General features: G+C 37.8%; 11 protein-coding genes across 11 annotated transcripts; 8 read left to right on the forward strand and 3 right to left on the reverse strand. All coding sequences in view use genetic code 12, as the record gives it.

Moving 5' to 3' along the window:
* Positions 1-498: 498 nt before the first annotated feature.
* Positions 499-2,640, reverse strand: CORT_0C02200 (Hda2 protein; the record flags this gene model as incomplete). Its single annotated transcript, XM_003868452.1, has 1 exon — positions 499-2,640. One exon carries the CDS (start codon positions 2,638-2,640, stop codon positions 499-501), a length of 2,142 nt encoding a protein of 713 aa, XP_003868500.1.
* A 274-nt stretch (positions 2,641-2,914) lies between these two features.
* Positions 2,915-5,125, reverse strand: CORT_0C02210 (Irs4 protein; the record flags this gene model as incomplete). The annotated part of the gene is made up of 1 exon (XM_003868453.1): positions 2,915-5,125. One exon carries the CDS (start codon positions 5,123-5,125, stop codon positions 2,915-2,917), a length of 2,211 nt encoding a protein of 736 aa, XP_003868501.1.
* A 44-nt stretch (positions 5,126-5,169) lies between these two features.
* CORT_0C02220 (Hbr3 protein) lies at positions 5,170-6,561 on the reverse strand (the record flags this gene model as incomplete). The annotated part of the gene is made up of 1 exon (XM_003868454.1): positions 5,170-6,561. One exon carries the CDS (start codon positions 6,559-6,561, stop codon positions 5,170-5,172), a length of 1,392 nt encoding a protein of 463 aa, XP_003868502.1.
* Positions 6,562-7,228: 667 nt separating this feature from the next.
* CORT_0C02230 (Gtt12 protein) lies at positions 7,229-7,972 on the forward strand (the record flags this gene model as incomplete). Its single annotated transcript, XM_003868455.1, has 1 exon — positions 7,229-7,972. One exon carries the CDS (start codon positions 7,229-7,231, stop codon positions 7,970-7,972), a length of 744 nt encoding a protein of 247 aa, XP_003868503.1.
* Positions 7,973-8,386: 414 nt separating this feature from the next.
* On the forward strand, positions 8,387-9,130 carry CORT_0C02240 (Gtt1 glutathione S-transferase; the record flags this gene model as incomplete). Its single annotated transcript, XM_003868456.1, has 1 exon — positions 8,387-9,130. One exon carries the CDS (start codon positions 8,387-8,389, stop codon positions 9,128-9,130), a length of 744 nt encoding a protein of 247 aa, XP_003868504.1.
* Positions 9,131-9,400: 270 nt separating this feature from the next.
* On the forward strand, positions 9,401-10,193 carry CORT_0C02250 (glutathione S-transferase; the record flags this gene model as incomplete). The annotated part of the gene is made up of 2 exons (XM_003868457.1): positions 9,401-9,432; positions 9,491-10,193. The coding sequence occupies 2 exons, from the start codon at positions 9,401-9,403 to the stop codon at positions 10,191-10,193; spliced, it is 735 nt and encodes a 244-aa protein (XP_003868505.1).
* Positions 10,194-10,951: 758 nt separating this feature from the next.
* On the forward strand, positions 10,952-11,810 carry CORT_0C02260 (Gtt13 glutathione S-transferase; the record flags this gene model as incomplete). Its single annotated transcript, XM_003868458.1, has 2 exons — positions 10,952-11,004; positions 11,060-11,810. 2 exons carry the CDS (start codon positions 10,952-10,954, stop codon positions 11,808-11,810), a joined length of 804 nt encoding a protein of 267 aa, XP_003868506.1.
* Positions 11,811-12,339: 529 nt separating this feature from the next.
* CORT_0C02270 (hypothetical protein) lies at positions 12,340-13,656 on the forward strand (the record flags this gene model as incomplete). Its single annotated transcript, XM_003868459.1, has 1 exon — positions 12,340-13,656. The coding sequence occupies one exon, from the start codon at positions 12,340-12,342 to the stop codon at positions 13,654-13,656; it is 1,317 nt and encodes a 438-aa protein (XP_003868507.1).
* A 753-nt stretch (positions 13,657-14,409) lies between these two features.
* CORT_0C02280 (Dpl1 protein) lies at positions 14,410-16,164 on the forward strand (the record flags this gene model as incomplete). The annotated part of the gene is made up of 1 exon (XM_003868460.1): positions 14,410-16,164. One exon carries the CDS (start codon positions 14,410-14,412, stop codon positions 16,162-16,164), a length of 1,755 nt encoding a protein of 584 aa, XP_003868508.1.
* A 279-nt stretch (positions 16,165-16,443) lies between these two features.
* Positions 16,444-17,379, forward strand: CORT_0C02290 (hypothetical protein; the record flags this gene model as incomplete). Its single annotated transcript, XM_003868461.1, has 1 exon — positions 16,444-17,379. One exon carries the CDS (start codon positions 16,444-16,446, stop codon positions 17,377-17,379), a length of 936 nt encoding a protein of 311 aa, XP_003868509.1.
* A 115-nt stretch (positions 17,380-17,494) lies between these two features.
* On the forward strand, positions 17,495-19,726 carry CORT_0C02300 (hypothetical protein; the record flags this gene model as incomplete). The annotated part of the gene is made up of 1 exon (XM_003868462.1): positions 17,495-19,726. The coding sequence occupies one exon, from the start codon at positions 17,495-17,497 to the stop codon at positions 19,724-19,726; it is 2,232 nt and encodes a 743-aa protein (XP_003868510.1).
* Between the last annotated feature and the right edge of the window lie 115 nt (positions 19,727-19,841).

Genomic DNA, 19,841 nt, shown 5'->3' on the forward strand with positions numbered 1-19,841 from the left:
TAATCTGGATGGTTTCAATTAACATAATCTCGTTTATTCATTTGTATTTTGTTTCATCTCCTTCATTCGTAACTGCACTACATCCAAAATTCCTTACAACTAGTGGTTTCATCATCAACAAAAGTATGTTGAATGTGTTGGGTCGCAAATTTGCGGGGAATTTTGAAATTTCACAAATTGTAACAGAGTGACGACGCACAAAAGAATAACCAATTGTCGTCTCATAACCATTCAGCAAATGAGCAGCCTCTTTATTGGCTGTAAATCGTCTACATACAGCAGCATCGAAGTTTATGAGTGTATAATGTAGCATTGGCTTGTGCTTGGATGCATCTTTAGTTGTTTGAACTGGCTATGTTTTGCAAATTATAGAAAAGATCTCCCATAGCCAATCTCTCTATGCACATCTTTGCACCGCCCCGTCTAGCATACTCCTCGCTACTTTTCCGTCATATACATACAATTGTTTTATATAGATACAATCAACTATACGCATTTTTAAAACGGAGTTGAATCTCGACTGATTCTATTACTGGGTCGACTACTAGACCCAACTGATGCACCACCACTTGACTCTATAATCAGTTGTCGTTCAACCAATACTTTTTCAATCTGATCATGATAAAACGACTCAAGAAACTTATTTTGATGTCGTAACTTATCTAGTCTATGCTGGTTTGTGAGTAGTGTGTCTTTATATATCAAATCAGGTAATAACGCCATCCCTGGTGACTGCATCTTGTTCGTAATCTTTTCCAACTGTAGTTGTAGCTTCTGTTGCTTTTGCAGTTCAATAACCGCTTCTGATGAACTTTGTTGATACTTGATTCGTAAATCTTCAGTTTCATTAGTTAATCTATCGTATTCTTGTTGTAAATCAGTCAATTCCTTTCTAAGATTTTCGAGTTGAGTGGATTGAGTAGTTAACAACAGTTGACTAACGCTATGTTCAGTGATTGATTTCAATTGAGATAACTTGTTTTCTAATTCAGCATCTTTTTCAGAAAACTTGTGTAAATCATTTTCAACTCTTGCTAATTTCCGATCAACTATATTTGCATCATCATTTAATTTCCTTAATTTGTGGTAACTTTCAGCTATGGTATTTTCATCTTCATCAAAATGTACTTGTTTTGATGTGGTAATTAACCTTTTCTGTCCAATTCCTTCCTCGCTATCTCCTTTCTGTTCTTTATTACCCTCCCCCTGAACCTCGTCCATTTCTAGATTCATTTCACGAAGCTTAAACGCTAACAATTCAGCAAATTGATATTTAAAATTATCAACAGTCAAAGGTTGACCTAATTCCATAGCACCAAATATTTGTTTGCCATATATCGTATTCAATTTTTTTAATAATCGATCATCGGAATAATGCAACACCAATTCATCATTGAAAGTAGTGAATAAATCATCAATTCGTTGAGGATGCATGATATTTTCATGAAAGAACTTCATCTTGATTCCATAAGTATCATAGTAAAAACGTGATTGCCATCCATTGTGTAATGCATGGTTAAATTTAGTAAAATTGACAGCCAATGTATTCAACAATTTCAATTTCCACATTTGCTTTGGATTCGTTAAAGAAGCCACTGCATCAGCATCATTAACAACATCAATATCCATGTCAAACCCTCCGCTACTTGGTTCCGGCATTTGCAACATCAAATGTTCAATTGAGTAGATAGGAATTGGAACGAAAATTGGACATGCATGCTTCAGTCTCAACATTTCAATACTTGGATTAGTTGAATCAATCTTTGAATCAAATGAGAAAATAAACCTATAACTCGATGAAGTTGGCTTGTTCATATAATTATTGTACAATTGTTGAGTTTGTATCAAGTTCAAAAAAACTCCTTTTTTGGCTCCTTCTCCCTCTTCTTCATTGACTGGTCGTTTATCATCATATAATTTCAAATTGCCTGAATTGGTATATCTCAATTCTTTACCAATAATCAACCCTTCAATCAACTCCAACTCTTTATTGTTTCTAGCCACAACCAAAATTGGATAATGTTCATTGTGACTCAATCGACTTTTTTCCAATACTGAATCAATTAATTTGTTGAAAAATTGCAATTTTCCCGACATCAAAGCTTGTGAGCTAGTGGGTTGCAGTAGTAAGAGACGTTTGGGCATGAAATGATTAACTAACAATGATGGGTGGTTGTTGATAGTCAACAAGTTATCAAAACACATGAAAATTAGTTGTACATTCTTCACTCTACTATTGACACCTGAGTCGTTATCACCAGAAGCTGCAACCTGTGTTGACATTGACGAAACTTCAAGTAAACTGTCAATACTGGTCTTTTTCCGTCTTAGTTTAACTTCATTAATTAATGTCTCACTAATTAAATGTAACAAGATTTGTATAAGAACAATTTGGGTTTCGGTTAATGATGTAGGAATATAATATATTCCTGAGGTATCTGCATTGCGTTTCGAAGAAGCTACATCCCAAGCATTGTTATTGACGACGTTTAAATTTTGTTGTGGCACTATTCCTCTATCTAAAGCTGCGGCTGTTGCTGTCGCTGCCGCTTCTCCTTCTTCGTAGATTGAAGGTTGATCTATTTCACCACCGTATATCGAAGATGGTGGATCCACCGAAAGCATATCCATCAAATTCATCCTGGATGTTTTCTTTAGGTTATCGTATGGAAAAGTGATGTTCCTTTGTTTAGTTTCTTAGTTCCTGCTTTAAAGATCTCTTGACAGTTTTTTTCTCTAGTACGCTTCTACGATTCTTTTGAAGTTTTTCCGAACCAAGATTTTTAACGCAACCTTTTAGGCGCGGCATCACTTCTTCCAAAGCTCTATTCAATTGTAATCTAATTCATATATTCTATAAGTTCTATTAATATTCCCATATAACCCTTACACCTTATCTCTCCTAGCTCTCTCCCTACTTCCACCTTCTCGAATTCAAATTCACATTCACTCCAATTCCACCAAGACTATCCCAAACAATAGACTCAACTTTTTTGGGTAATTTACGTCCATATAGACACTGATCAACAAGCCACATACCAACAAGAAACTCATTCTTGTTTAATGATCCATCACGACGGAAATCAACCAAATTCCAAATTTGTTCCAAAATATCACTAGGTAACCTACTTCGATTCCATATTCTTTTCACAACTGCACTAAGAATCAATTGGTTTGGGTCAGCATTTTCCAAACTGTGTAATTTATTTGCTGCTTCTTCGGCTTTGGATAGTGGAGCTTCATCTTCAAGCGAACCCTTTTTGGAATCATTTTTATCACTCCCGTCATCTTTTGCATCTGGTTGAATAACGTTAGTTGATATCAAAGCTGCCTTCATTGAATCATCATGTTCAGCAGTTGGTTTTTCTCCATCAACTCTGTCATAATCAACACCGGTCAACCTTGTCACGACTAGATTCATGTACAACCCCTTATTACTCACCCAAACACCTTCATATCTTTTTCGTTCATGCTCAGTTGGAAAATTCAACTCATCATGTGTCTTCCATGGCTTTAATTCATCAAATTTAGTTTTCCGATCTTTACGCTTGTTTGTCTTTCTCATTGTGGCTTTGAATTTTACTGGTTGCAGACTTCCTTTGGATGTGTTGGCATGTCCTTGAACTTGTATTTGTTGTTGTGGAAGTGGCGCAGCTGCTGTGAGCTGACTGGACGATTCCAGCAACTCATCATCAGAGTTGGCACCAGAATCATATCGGTGGTACTTGTCACCCTCTTTCAACCTATGGCGTCTCATACCAAATAAATGTTGATGATGCTTCCTTACATCGGGAAATTGAGGAAATTTTGTATCCTTTACTTTAATTTCCCGTGGGGGGTCCGATTCCTCATTATCAGTGAAGGACGCCATATCATCTGGCGGAATCATCACTTCCCCACTAGAAAAAGTATCCATTGACACGCCATTCAATTGCATTTGCTTCCTCAATTCATCACCAGAAAGTCCATCACTCAGATTAAAGTGCATGTCATCATTGTTATCAGTATCAGAAGTAGTATGTCGAGCTATTGTATCCAGCTCTTCATCGGATGGAGGGGGTGGTTTTCTCCGTGCACCTTTATTCGTCAGCGGCAGGTGAAAAGTGTCTGCCACAGACAAAGCATCAGATTCAGGTGCTGGCACAGGCACTCTTATAGCCGCATCATTTGTTTCACTTTGTCCTTTGCTCACTTCTGCATCATGATCAGTCACGTCTATCCTCACTCCGTGTGCATTGTTTGGTGTCAGTTGGCGTTTCAAGTTCATTCTTGGATCCACATCAGTCATACATGTCTCAAATGATGATTGAGAGTCATTTACACCACGAGTATTACCCAATTCTGCATCTGAATGTGATTTCAGCCATTCATACTGCTTTAAACTGAGATTGGCCAAATTATGCGACGTTTCCTTCATATTATCATCGATTCGTTCTCGAACTCCATCAAGTATGGTTTGACCTCTTGCATCCATCATCTTGGGAATATTCTGCGCCTGTGATTTTCTATTAAGCGATTCCTTAAGGGTCTTCAACATCTCCTGTGGTGAATAATCGAGTGACAATCGCTTAGAATTGGCATCGTTGTTGATAGCTTTGGAGTCTATCGAACTTCTTACACTACTAATCATATCTCTTGGTGATTGTGGCAGTAACATAGGCAGATAGTGAGGCAGCTTAGCTGAATGTCTTCGTGAGACTTGGCGTGGTGTTTGCGTAAAGTAGTCTGGCATATGGTGACCACTACTAGCTCTATCTTTATTGTCCAATGCAAAATCGTGACTCTGTGGTCTTTGAATGGGAGAGTACGCAGGTTGAAGTGACGCTTGTGATGATGCATCTGTGGAGGTATTTTCTGGCTTCTTTGTGGTGATGTTTTTCTGTGTGGTGTTTCTCTTCGGCTGTGGCTGTTGCATATGTGTTTGAGATTTATTCTGGCTTTGAGAACCACTCAATCGTGAAGTCGTTGTAGCTGCGTTTCCAACATCCTTTTTCTTTCCTGCATTAAACGCCGCTAAGGCAGCTATGTTAGCCGCGTTGTTGGCGTTACTCATTGACGAATAAATACAAAGAATGGCAGATGTTGTGTTGATCTTTTTTTCGAAATCTCCCGCTCTAAAAATCATGGCGAATTAACGTTACACAAAGCTGTACGCTATACACTTTCACTCTATTTACTCTTTCCCTTAGATGAATTCACATATCTACCTTTTCCAACACGCACACCACTGGGTCTAATGGTATTTACGGTACCAAAAGGGCTGACATAGTTGTCTGCACTTCCTCCACCGATCCAATCCTGTAACATTTTCTCATTCTGTCTTCTTTCCCACTCATCATTTTTCAATGCTTGTTGATACTCCTTTTGATCTTCTCTTAATATTAATGGGTTTTGTTGAGATTTGTGTCGGTTTTCTTTATTGTGTTGATAACCACCTTTACCTTGTAATCGTTGTTGGTTCTTACTCAATGGAGATGGAAGTGAATAACGCTCACCACGTTTGATCCATTGAAAGTTAGCCTTCAAGTGAGGGGTGATTTTACCTGTCTTGTTATCGACTGATACAGCACATCTTAACAAAGTATCGCCACCACATTTTGGACAGAAATGTTTTGGTTTGCCGTCTTTATTAATTGGTGTAAGTCTGAAGCATGCATGGCATCGGTACATATAATTACGTACTCTTTTGATTTGTTTACCTGACATGGTATTCAATAAGTTGATTCCTAGTTGTATGGATACATTTTGACACGCAAAATCACCTGTAGCTAAGGCAACATTGATTAATTTGTTTTCAATTGGTGTGTCCTGAATTTGTTCATTTTGGTCTTTAATGAACTCATCTCGTAAATTGTCTGGAGTTATCCAGTCACCATCATCATCTGAGTCATTGTATTCTTCGTTTATCTCTTGAAAAGCCTCATAGTTGTTAGTATCTTTTTGAGTTTCAGATTCGGAAGTTTCTAGAAGAAGATTCCCTGATTCGTCTTTATCTTCCTTTGAAGTAGCTGCAGTATCTTGGTCAGCTTTTGTGGCATTTGATTCTGGCGCAGTAACCATTTCCTCACCTTCACCTTGCAATTTCCTTGCTTCCGCTTCTCTCTTTTCTCTTTGTCTTCTTCCACCTCTTTTACGACCTTTCTTTACTGAGACAAATCCATCATCTACTCCAGTACTTTTCTCCATTAGTTTCTCCTGTGCATCTTTTTCTTGGCCCTCTAAGACTTCACCGGGGAAACTTCTCAACTTTCCTCCACTTTGTATCTCCAATTCATAGGCCAATGCAATAATGTGCAAGTCATTAACTGACAAGACACCGTAGTCACCAGTGAGTTTAGAAAACTTGATCACCTTGTCAATATTACTCTGTGAAGGTTGTTTAATCTTTAATTGATCTCCCCAAAGCACCAATTGTTGACGTGCATATTCATCTTTTAATTCGGAGTGGACACCAGGTGTGGTATAGAACTCTTGTGCGTATTGTTGCAAAGTAGTCGCCGGTTGTGTGATCAATGGACCAGCATCCAAAATCACTGTTTTCACATGTTTAGTTGTAGACATCGTGCAGAGATGATGGTATGAATCTTTTATGTCATGGTGCAAAAATAAATTTTACAAGATGAGATCTGTATATGCAGGAATTTCACAAAGGAAAATGCTACCTACGCCGTTTCCACAAGCTCCACCAAACATAGCCAATCTTCAAATCACGCAGCCATATTGTGGATTTCACTTGGCTTTGATTGAAATTCAGGGTCCATAAGGCATTCTCAATGTCGGAAGGACATTCAGACATTCAAAAACTAACGGTCGGTCATCTTTCGTTTGCAATACAAGAATCCGCTTATCTTTCTACATTCTACTCAATCAATCACTTATCTCAGCTAAATGTACTCATGCATGAGAACGATGTGCACATATCTTAGATCTATTGACACTTGTTTGTCTTTATTTGGAGTCAAAAGTGTCAGCGCGGATAAACAGCAAACAATGCGTACTTATTTTTCTATTGTTCTCATCCGTTCCGCTTTCTATGCATAACCACCTTTCCCCAGTTAATTTAATCGAAAACAATGAATTGGTTAGTGCCCCTCTGTGATTTTAGTATTTTATATCCGCGGCCGTTTTAAAAAAGAAGGAGGCATTTATTTAAATACCTTCGAGTCTCCTGAATTTCTTTGAAATCGCAACTGCTTTCTTTTACATTGAAAACACATCCACTACTACAATGCCTCAAGAAGATAAAATTACTGTTTACTGGTTAGCTCACTCCAGGGCTCAAAGAATTGTGTGGTTGTTGGAGGAATTGGGATTGGAATATAACTTGCACATGGAGGATCGTGTTCAAATGGTTAGAGCCCCAGAAAGCTACAAAAAGTACCATCCATTAGGTAAAACTCCAGTTGTTCACATTGAAAAGCCTGATGGCACTATTAAGAAATTTGCTGAATCAGGATTCATCACTCAATATTTGATTGAACACTACGATACCACTGGTAAATTTAAACCAGCTACTGAGGACGATAAGGACTTGATTGACTACTTCAACCATTACTCTGAGGGTACTATTCAACCATTGTTGGTTGGTTTGTTGGTTAACAACGTTGCAGGAAAGTCGGTTCCATTCCCTGTGAGTTTGTTGGTGAAAACAGTCGTTGGTAAAATAGATCAAGGTTATTACCAACCAGAAACTGAAAAGAATGTGAAATACTTAAATGACTTCTTAAAAGCTCAACATGCTAAAGGCAGAAAATGGTTTGTTGGCGATAAGATTTCTGCTGCTGATATTATGTTGTCATTCCCAATTCAAAGTGTGATTACTTCGGACAGAGGTGCAACTAGCAAACCAGTCAAAGAGAGCTATCCTGATGTTTACCAATACTTCCAGGACATTACTTCAGAGCCAGCATGGATTAGAGCTGCTGAGAAGGTGAAAGGCTATGACCACGTTGTCATCAATGGTAAGTTGTAAAAATAAACATTGCTAAAAATAGGAGATCAACTGCATATGCCAGGTTGTTTATATTGGATTTAATTGATTCCCTTGTTCACTATCATTGATTATACTTCTCTTGCTGTATTCATTGCTTATCTCTATGTCTAAGTCAATCTTGACAGCGTTATGCGTATGAAATATTGCATTTCAGATACGGCGCGTATGCATGAAACAATTAAGCTTTTTTCTTTTCTATTGCTATCCGTCCGGGTTTTACCACTTCATTAAACAATGAAAAACACTTAACTCCGGGTAACTCTAGTACTACTATCCGCCGTGCTTCACAAATCTCCAGTGTAATGTAAATATTGAGGACTCTCCTGAACCCCGTCAACAACAATTTCAACCACTTTCTTTTCCTTCTACGTACAACGTACACCAATATACATAATGGCTCAAGAAGATAAAATCACACTTTTCTGGTTACCACATTCCAGAGCTCAAAGAATTGTGTGGTTGTTGGAGGAATTGGGATTGGAATATAACTTGCATATGGAGGAACGTATTCAAGATGTTAGGGCACCAGAAAGTTTCAAAAAATATCACCCATTGGGAAAAACACCTATTCTTCATGTCGAGAAGCCTGATGGAACGATTAAGAAATTTGCTGAATCGGGATTCATAGTCCAGTATTTGATCGAACATTACGATACAACAGGTAAGTTCAACCCAACAACCGACGACGACAAAGATTTAATTGAATACTTTCTCCATTATTCAGAAGGTACCCTTCAACCTTTGTTGGTTGGTTTGTTGGTTAACAACGTTGCTGCAAAATCTGTTTCTTTCCCCATCAGTTTGTTGGTGAGAACAGTCGTTGGAAAGATCAACCTGGGATATTACGCTCCTGAAGCTGAAAAAAATGTGAAGTACTTAAATGACTTCTTAAAAGCTCAACATGCTAAAGGTAGAAAATGGTTTGTTGGAAATAAGATTTCTGCTGCTGATATTATGTTGTCATTCCCGGTTCAAAAGGTAATTGTTGCAAATGGTGGTGCAACTGTTAAACCAATTAAAGAAAGCTATCCTGACATGTATCAATACTTCCAATTTATAACCTCGGAACCAGCATGGATCAGAGCTGCGGAAAAGGTTAATGGACACGATCATGTTGTCATCAATGGCAAAATTTAATCACCGGTCTGAGAGATTGTTTTGTAGTTTGAAAATAGAGTTTAAATACGCTCGTCAATAAATGTGTTTAATATATGTAAGTTATGACTGTGTTTGGTACTGCGGAATTTGCAATCACTTTCTGATTCGTATCACTAAATTTATTAATTCCAACGGCGTTAAAAAAAAAATATTAGTGGCGCATGCCCCTGCATAGCAAACAAAATATTTCCACTTACCCCAATTTATTGCTCTTACCACTAGAATCTACTTCTAAACCCAGCAATTACCATGCCTCAAGAAGATAGAATCACTGTTCACTGGTACGTATTCAAACATCTTGTCCCTCAATGAATACAATACTAACCTTTTTTACCCCAGGTTGAACTTCTCCCGAGCCCAAAGAATTCTTTGGTTGTTAGACGAATTGAACTTATCGTATGACTTGAAAGTTTATGAAAGAACCAAAGAATACAGAGCCCCTAAAGAGTTGGAACAGGTCCATCCTTTGGGGAAGTCCCCAGTTGTTGAAATCACCAAACCTGATGGTGAAGTGATTCAACTTGCTGAATCTGGGTGGATTGTCCAATACTTGATTGACAACTATGACACGGAAGGAAAGCTTAAACCAGCTACTATCCAAGATAGTAATAAAGTTAATTACTTTCTCCATTATTCTGAGGGAACTTTCCAACCGTTGTTAGTTGGGTTGTTGGTCAATCAAATGGCAACTAAAGTCCCACCATTTCCAGCCAATTGGATTGCTGGTGCTGTTGTCAAGGGAATCAATGCCAAATATTATGGCCCCGAATTGGAAAAGAATTTGAAATACTTGAATGGCATTGCTGCCGCTCAACATTCCAACGGCAGTAAGTACTTGGTGGGAAACAAATTGTCTGGTGCTGATATCATATTGAGCTTCCCAATCGTTTCCATTTTTACTACAGGTAGAGGCTTACGCCCAAGTGTTGTCGATGAATTTCCTGAATTGCACAAGTATTATCAAAATTTGAGTCAGGAAAAGAGTTTGAAGAATGCCAATGAAAAGATTGCTCAATATGAACGTAATCCACTCAAGTTGTAGCTGGCTTTTGTTTAGTTAGTCTGATAATTTTTAAATTAACTCATTGTCTTTCCAACTTTCCTTAGATTCTCCACAAATTGGTGCGATAATTTTTGAAAAAATCTAAACTTTGTAGTAAATGCCAAATAAAATTAAAATATCTTTGTCAACTCTAGATAAAAGGATAAGAAGCTATTGCTACTGCTAGAGCTATGCACCCTCACAAATCGACAATAAATAGAACCGAAAGCATCAATTAATTTTGTAGATGTTGTTCGTCTCTGAACATGGACATTAATCCGTTCTGTGACTTACTGCCGTGATTTTTGTTCTACACAACTCAATTTCATTTTAGGATAACGTTTTCGAAATTAGGTCCCGACCCCACTCTCACTCACCTCCCTTTGTTTGTCGTATATCTGCATCAAGGACATTTAATGCCTTGTTGTCTATGGATTTTGAAGATATGGCACAAAACCCAATTTAGTGGCTTACTTTCCTAATAAGGTAAAACATGAAATACGAGGTACACAAAAATACTTTAAATTTCCACGTAAAGCTTGTCTTGTCACAAGATTCTTACTTTCATCATATCTGGACATTCCGAATAGGGTATCAAGTTCATTTGTGTCATCGGTAAGTCCATGTACCGTAAATAATAAAACTACCGGACCAAATCTTATAAATATAGAGGTACCGTCCGTGTTTTATTTGTTTGTTTGTTTTTATTTACACGCAAACTTTCACAAACAAACATTAATACCCGTTTATCTAAAAGAATGACTATGGCACATCAACCAGGACACCCAGAAGACAGATTTATCTTACATTGGTATGTACTAGACTCACGGAACATATGTTGACCGTCACTAACTTTTTTACTCCAGGCTTGATGATTCTCGTGCACAAAGGATACTATGGTTATTGGAAATTCTACAACTCGATTACGAAGTTAAAATATATTTGAGACATCCAGAGACTTGGCGTGGTCCAGTTCAGTTATTTGACGCACACCCAACAGGAAAAGCACCAGTTTTGGAGATCATATTTGGCGATGGAAGGCCCAGTATGAAACTTGCCGAAAGTGGATTTATAATGCAATACTTGTTACGATTTTATGACCCTAACTATATCTTGAACCCCACTGATCTTAACGAGCAATTGGAAGTTGATTACTGGCTACACTTTAGTGAAGGATCATTACAACATCTTAATATGACATTATTGATAAACTCAGTGGCAAGGCATATCGCCCCATTTGGTCTAAAAGGAATGGCTAAGTTAGTTACAAAGGGATTAAATAATGGATTCTACATTCACGAATGGAGATTGTGTATGCAATATTTGGATGACAGATTGGCACAAAATGGAACTGGCTTCTTTGTAGGTAATAAGTTGACGGCCGCTGATGTTATATTGAGTTTTCCCGTGTTTGAAAATGTATTTGATAATTTGGATGGAGTTAGAGAGATTACTCATGACAAACGAGATTTGAGGAAAGTATGGCCAAATTTAGCCAAGTGGAGTAGGATGATCAAGAACATACCTAGTTATAAGAAGGTGAATCAAATAATGGACGAGGAAGTAGAGGATTTAATTGCATTGAATCCGAAATTTGATTATGCAAAGCAGAATTAAGGAGGTGTTTGCCGATAGCGGAGATTTTCTTTGAATTGTGATTTTTAGTATACCCTGTAGCTTAACTTAATAAATTGTTTGAGTAAGTGATTTGAAAAATGGGCCACAGTTTTGTTAAACCCGATCTTAGAGCGCTCTTGCCACTTTTGCGCTATAATTCCGATTCAAGACGAAATTTACAATTAATAATCAATTGAAGCCACAAAATCTCAGTTGAACAGGTGATTTTGAAGGGGCTTTCATCACGGTTAGCTTTCCTACTTTGGTGATCCACAGTTTTTCCTGTATGTTCTTGTATGTTGATAAGGGATCAATTTGTCAAATTGCACTACTTTCTTCTAAAATAAATTTTGCATCCACGATTGTCTCATTTACAACTGTGGCGTTAACTTTCAACAATAAATTAATTCCTTGTATTAATAATCAAAAAGGGGAGATTACCCAAACACAGTGTAAGGCGTAGAATATAAAAGAGAGTTGAATTTTACGTCTCCTTTAAAAGTTTACTTCACCATAGCTACTAATTACAATGGCACCAACTTCAATCATCAACAACCCAGACGGAGCTCAAACTCCCTTGAAATCAAAAATTGCTGCTGCTGGTAATGACGACTTTGATGAAACTGTTATCAAATTAGCCAACTTGAAACCAATTGGATGGGCAAAAGCCTCTAAAGACATCGTCACCGGTGGAGACAAGGAATGGGTTAATCGTTTGCCCAAAACCACTAGAGAGAGATTTGAAAAGTATGGTATTGACCTTTCGGAAGGCTACCCTTACATTCCAGAAAGCGACAAAATCCCCAAGTTTGTTGATGAAGCGTTCGCAATTAGAAGTGAGGATTACCCATTTATTGAACGTGGTAAGAATGCTGATCCAGAAAAGAAGGCTTTATTTGGTGCTGCTAAGGATATCATCCACTTGACTCCCTATATTGGAACTGAAATTGTTGGTTTGCAATTAAGTGATTTGACTGATCAACAAAAGGATGAGTTGGCATTGTTGATTGCTGAAAGAGTTGTTGTTTTCTTTAAAGATCAAGACTTGTCACCACAAAAGCAATTGGAATTGGGTCACTACTGGGGTCAAGTTGAATTCCATCCACAAGCTGCAAGGGCTGGTCGTGATCTTAATGGAGTTACCACCATTTGGCAAGAATACCAAAAGGAAAGAGCCGGTATTCCATTAAGTTTCAAGAACTCCAAATTGGGAAACTCTCAATGGCACAGTGACTTGGTCCATGAACATCAAACTGCTGGTATCACTCACTTGCATCTTGATGCTATTCCACCTTTTGGTGGTGAAACCATTTGGAGTTCAACTTATGGTGCATATGACAAATTATCACCAGCTTTGAAGGAATTTTTGGATGGCAAGACTGCCATTTACAAGAGTGCTCATGTTTACTTGGATCGTAAGAATCCCTTGAGAGGTCCAAAACATGTTGAAAGAGAACATCCAATCGTTAGAACACATCCTGCCACTGGTTGGAAATATTTATTTGTCAACAGATCAATGACTGATAGAATTGTTGGCTTGTTGAAACCAGAGTCTGATTTAATTTTGAACTACTTGTTCAAGGTTATTGAAGAGAATAGAGACATTCAAGTTACTTTCAACTGGCAACAACAATTGCCTGGTTTGAAGTCTCAACCTGAAGGGGAGCCTACTTACAGAGGTGCCTCAGCTCTCTGGGACAACAGAATTTCCAACCACAATGTCATCCATTCGGAGGAGAGTATCCGTGGGCGCCACGGAACTAGAGTCACTTCTTTGGCCGATACTGGTTACTTTGACCCAGAATCAAAAAGTCAAAGAGAAGCTTTGGGCTTGTCTTTGGACTGATGTGTGTAGTTCGTTTCGATTGTGTTTACAATGATTTATAGTAAAGCTGGCTTTGAAAAAATGTGTGGTCGATATAATACAACCCCTCATTCTATGAGAGCTTTGTAGGTGAAAAAGGGGTCAATTTAGTCTTCTTATTACTAATGATAGTTATAACGCTGATCTATCGATAACACAAACCCTCGATAAGGGTGTACTTTAAGTGTCTAAGAAACCCGGTCTTTCCTAATTTGGAAGGTCTTACCCATGTTATTGTGTGTAAATATCAGACTCAAATGACATTACTTTAGAAGTGCGGATAAATTTTTAACGATTTTCTTTTGTCAATATCATTCGCCGTCTCTTATCCGGGATATTTACTAAAATAGCTCTTCAAAGCAGGAAACAAGTGCAACTCATAGCGTTTGCAAATCATACTCTCCAATAGTCTATCATCATCCAAACTGATCCTCTTGAGCAGCTTCCCATTTTTCGAGCTACTCTGGTTGGATCGGCTTAAAGTGAGAAGATTTATGGTTTGAAAAATAGAACATTACACAAAGTAAATTGTTAAAATATAAATGTCGTGCAATCTTGTTCAAATCTAATGACAAAGTCCGCCCACACAAACCATTTCCAAAAAGTCTATAAATATCACACATATTTCAAACCCACTTTAAAACAGTTATAATTCTTTCGATAACCACATAAATCCAACTGAATTTTTCACAAGGGTCTGTTTATTTTGACATTTGAAGCTGTTTGATTTTGAAAATGCCTCCAGTTGATATTTCATTCGATTGGCCAAAGAGTATTGAAGAGATCCCAGTGGTAGTGTCTACCCTTTACCACCAATTCAAACTCTTAATCTTGATTCAATACTTTTCCAATAATGATAAGGTCTGGGGTAGTATATATTTGGCAAGAGACATATTTTTTATCCTTTTTGTCTACAATACCGTGTTGAAGATACTACAAGCCGTATGGGGCTACGGAATCACCGGAATTGTCAAGACTTTATACCGTTCAGTGTTTTCCTGTATTTCAAGAAAATTTTTGTTATTGCCATTCATCAAAAGTAAAATTGACAAAGAATTAAATCAAACCATTGAGAAGATTGAACAACAAGTTATGCAAAATGACGAAAGCTTGATGCAGTTTAAAGAGTTGCCTAGTGAAGGTTTAACAGACGTGGTGGTTACCGAGGAATTGGTCAAATTACAAGACTTAAAACATACCGATTGGGTTAATGGTAGAGTTAGTGGTGCTGTGTACCACGGTGGTGATGATTTATTAAAATTACAGCTGGAAGCTTATCATAAATATAGTGTGGCTAATCAGTTACATCCCGATGTTTTCCCCGGTGTTAGAAAAATGGAGGCAGAAGTAGTAGCTATGGTATTGAATATCTTTAACGCTCCAGAGGGTGCATGTGGTTGTACTACGTCTGGTGGAACAGAGTCCTTATTATTGGCAGGATTGGCAGCACGAGAACATGCAAGAAAATACAAGGGCATAACTGCACCTGAAGTTATTGCACCAATTACAGTGCATGCCGGTATTGAAAAAGCTTGTTATTATTTTGGAATGAAACTTCACAAGGTTGACTTGGATCTAAAGACGTACAAAGTCGATGTTGGCAAGGTGAAACGATTGATTAATAAAAATACAGTGCTCCTTGTTGGTTCAGCTCCTAATTACCCTCATGGCATTATTGATGATATTGAAGCATTGTCGAAACTTGCTGTAAAACATGATATTCCTTTGCATGTAGATGCTTGTCTTGGATCATTTATTGTGACCTTTTTGGAATCTTCCAAAGTTCATGGATCAAAGAAATTGCCATTGTTTGATTTTAGAGTGCCAGGAGTCACTTCCATCTCTTGTGACACACACAAGTACGGTTTTGCTCCAAAAGGTTCATCGATTATTATGTACAGATCACCAAAAATGCGGGAGTGCCAATATTACATTTCAAGTGATTGGACGGGTGGTATGTATGGATCACCCACATTAGCTGGCTCAAGGCCTGGTGCATTAATGGTTGGTTGTTGGGCCACATTGGTACATATAGGAAGAGATGGATATAAGAAAAACTGCTTTGATATTGTGAGCGCCACTATGAAACTCAGAAAGGCCATAGAAACCGATCCAATTTTGTCTAAATACTTGGAAGTTATAGGAGATCCATTGGGTTCAGTTATCGCCTTCAAAGTGAAATCAAGTCAAGCCGATAATTTGTCAATTTACGAGTTGAGTGATTTATTAGGTAAGAAGGGATGGCACTTTGCTACCTTACAACATCCTGCTGCTTTACATTTTGCCCTCACAAGATTAACAGTACCAGTCATTGATGAGTTGATTGATGACCTTGTCTCTTGTACTGAGAAGGCGGTTGCTTATGTGAAAGAGCATGGTAAAACTACAGGCGACACAGCGGCAATGTATGGTATTGCGGGAAGTATTCATACTTCTGGATTGGCTGACAAGTTGATTACTGCATTTTTAGACACCATGTATAAAACATAGATTAGATTAGTTGAACTTTGCAATAGATCTCGTAAATTGAAAACATTGTATTTGCATGTCATATAAACGCGCATTCTTCTTCCCAATTAGGTAATCTTAAAAATGACTAACCGCTGTAATGACTAAATTGATAAGGCACCAAAAAAACAATTAGAAAAAAGAAAAAAATATGCCAACAAAAGAACAACAGTGGTGAAACACATTCTTTAAAGAGCATATTTGTATTTACCATCACCGGACTCGACTGCTAACACAGGTTACTTTGTCGGTTACACCACCATGGTTACTTGCTCCACGTTTTCGTTCATTTCAAGCAGTTTCAGTGTCATATCTTGTACAAGTTGGATATTCGCCCAGCTTCCTCAGATAATAACCAACTACAAACTCAAATCGGCTGAGGGCATATCTCCACTGTTTCTTCTACTATGGTTTCTTGGTGACTTCCTAAGCTTTACCAGCTGTTTAATGAATGATGCTGTTTTGAATTTCCAATTATACTTGAGCATCTTTTTCCTTTGCAATGATGTGACGTTATGTTTTCAATACTACTACTACAACAGTGTATATCCAGCCACAGTACCAACAATTTATCAGCCTGTGGATCCGGTTGTGCGAGAAGAGGTGACAGATAATAAAGATGTGTCGATACATGGTGAGGGTTTGCATATTAAACGCAAACATGGTAGAGAATACCCATCACTCAATGATGGTAGTGCGTCAAGTAGCTATGATTCTACTGAGGAGTCTAGTTCCATGTTGAAAAATGTCGCAGTAGCTGCGGTTTTAAACAGTGGTAGAGCAAGTGCATTACTGATAAGCTCGGACTCCACTAATACAGCAGTAACTTCATGGGGACTTGTACTAGCATGGGGGTGTACATTAGTCTACTGCAGCTCAAGGTGTCCACAATTGTATAAAAACTACAAACGAAAGTCTGTCGAAGGTATATCTCCAATGCTTTTCGGTTCCGCATTATTGGGCAACTTAGCCTACACATTATCAATACTAACAAGTTGTGCTTTTGTATTCGGTGATGATCGGACTGACTTTATATACAAGGAGTTACCGTACATTATAGGGAGCTCAGGAACAATTGTATTTGATGCAGCTTATTTTTATCAGAAATATTTATATCGTAACAATGGAAAAAACACTTCGGCAATGTTATTAGAGCCATGGGAAGAGATAGGGCACAATTTAAGGGTGGGGATATAGATTTTATATGGGATTAGATTTGATATTCAATGCATTCTTATAGACAACGTACAAAAAATTAGCAGTAAAAAAAAATTTCAGTCTCAGTTCGTAAGACCTGACTAACTGCAACAATATGCTTCGATTTCAGTATTTATCTCAATATGTAATAGTTCATGGTAGAGGCAGGATACGATATTGGCAGTGGAATGCACCTCGAACCCACTTTACTACTAGTTCACTGGTGTTGCACAATTCAATAAATGAATTTACACTACACCCACAAATACCGAAACCAAATGATAAATTTGCAGCAATAGTGGACATTCCACCTGATATTTTTCCACACCCATTGCAACTGATGGACACTCAAAGACTTCAGCAATTTACAAAGAGAGAACTTCGATATCTAAGTGGAATTGAATACAACTCGACGGAGGAAAAAGCCAATGCTTGTTTCACCATATCAACGGCTATAAAAGATCTCATACCTTCCAACCCAAAGCAGGCTAGCCGGATCTATCATTTATTGACAGATGAAGAAATGAAAAGCTTGGTATTTCGAAATGTCATCGAATCTTTATCTGGAGAAGAGACTTCCAAAGTGTACATGCGGTTCAATGCAGAGCCAACAGCATATGAAACAAAGGCTAGCTTTTTAAAAGCTCTTTTGAATTTATTGAAGTCTGACGTGACATCCAAGCAAAAGTCAAAGATGTTGTTTGAGTACTTTGAAAGGATATCCCAGACCGAGATGGTCAATTCAAAGCCCATCCTACTTGATACCAAAATCTTTCGTACTATACTTGAGATCATCGGAGAACGCAACCATTCAGATCTTTATTCATACTTGCTACATCTAAATATACGACCGAAATCAGAATCTGTGTTTAAGAAATTTCGTGGTAGTCTTTTGATGATTTCTCCACGATCACAATTTATTGCCAATACTGGATACATCAACCCCAAATGGTACGATTTGAATCAAACGAAGTTTAATCCAACACATACAGCACGAATAATTGAATTTTACTCATTTTTCGAATTGAATGCAATCCATAACCACTATGTTCACCACAGTGATCCTGCAAGAGCTTCACTATTTTTGAGTTTCATGGTGGCCAAACTTGAAAGAGAAGGTAGACGTGAACTAGCCAGGGATCCTGAGTCTTTCACCAAGCATCGAGTGCTGGTGATTCTCAAATGCGTACTCAACTTAATCATCAGATTCAAGAATGTATCAAGTGCAACACAGGTTTTAAAATTCATGAAAGACGAGAACTTCAATGTGGAACTAGAAAGTCTTGTGCTCTTGCTCAGAATGCTAAGGCAAGCAAAGGAGTACGATCAATTTGTAACAGTTCTTACAGGAATTCAACTTGATACACTAAAACGAAATGAACGGAATATCATTGTCGATGAGATATTGTTATTGATGAGAGACAAATTTTGCTCCTCTCCCAAAGTAATAATAGGGTACGTCAGTGCGTTGTTTGGAGCTCCCCAACACCAAAGATCGGGACTTTACATTTTAAATGAGCTCGGAATACTTAGTTACCCTTATGAGTCTACAATTGCTTCGAAAATTACTTCCACTCAAGTGGTGCAACCTGCAACTGTTGACGATAAATTGAAAAATTCGAACTTGACCAGTAGGGGGTTGTCTTATGTATATCAAGTTTTGTTCAACTCGATGGAAAAGAGCCAGAGGCACAATGCATCGGTCATTAAGAAGTACTTTCAGCTATATGTTAATTACATGTCCGAAAATTTATTAAACGAGCCAGATGATAAACCATTGGGAGTTTTTCTCCAATTTCTATTTTACACTAATGAAGATGCAGAACGAGATTCAATTGTGCCTTCTGGTAACTACTACCTAGCAAAGACAATCTTTGAGTATTACAAGACTTTAAAATTGAATGGAAATCAGATAACATCTGCAACTTTACAAAAGCTTTCGAGAGATGCGATAACTAAATTCAACGATATTGCATTTGCAACAGACGTAATACGCTTTGCAAGAGATAAAGGAAAAATGCTTACATTCCATCAAATCTTTCCATTCATTAAGAAAGCTGATGAAAATCGTGATTCGAAAAAGTTTGAATTTTGGATGGGTGAACTAACTAAAATGGGAGTTAAAGTGACATCTAGAGAATTGAATGAACTCATTACTTTTTGCAGAGATCCAGAGCCAGCGAAAAATGCATACAAGTACAAATGGAGTATGACAAAGCATAGAAGAGATAACAAGAAGGCATTAGATCGTTTGAGTGCTGAATTTTTACCTGGGAATACAAAAAATACTGCAAATCACCCGTCCGAGGAAGAGACGACGGAGGAAATCATTCAAAATGAATCCTAGCTAGAGCTGTGAAGAAGCTAATATGGTATAGATCAACTAAGTAAACCGCATTGTGATATGGTTTGCAATGAATGTATTCTTCAATTCTCTATACTTCTCATGTGGCACGTGACTA

Source organism: Candida orthopsilosis, assembly GCF_000315875.1.
Source record: "Candida orthopsilosis Co 90-125, chromosome 3 draft sequence".
Lineage (NCBI taxonomy): Eukaryota > Fungi > Ascomycota > Pichiomycetes > Serinales > Debaryomycetaceae > Lodderomyces > Lodderomyces orthopsilosis.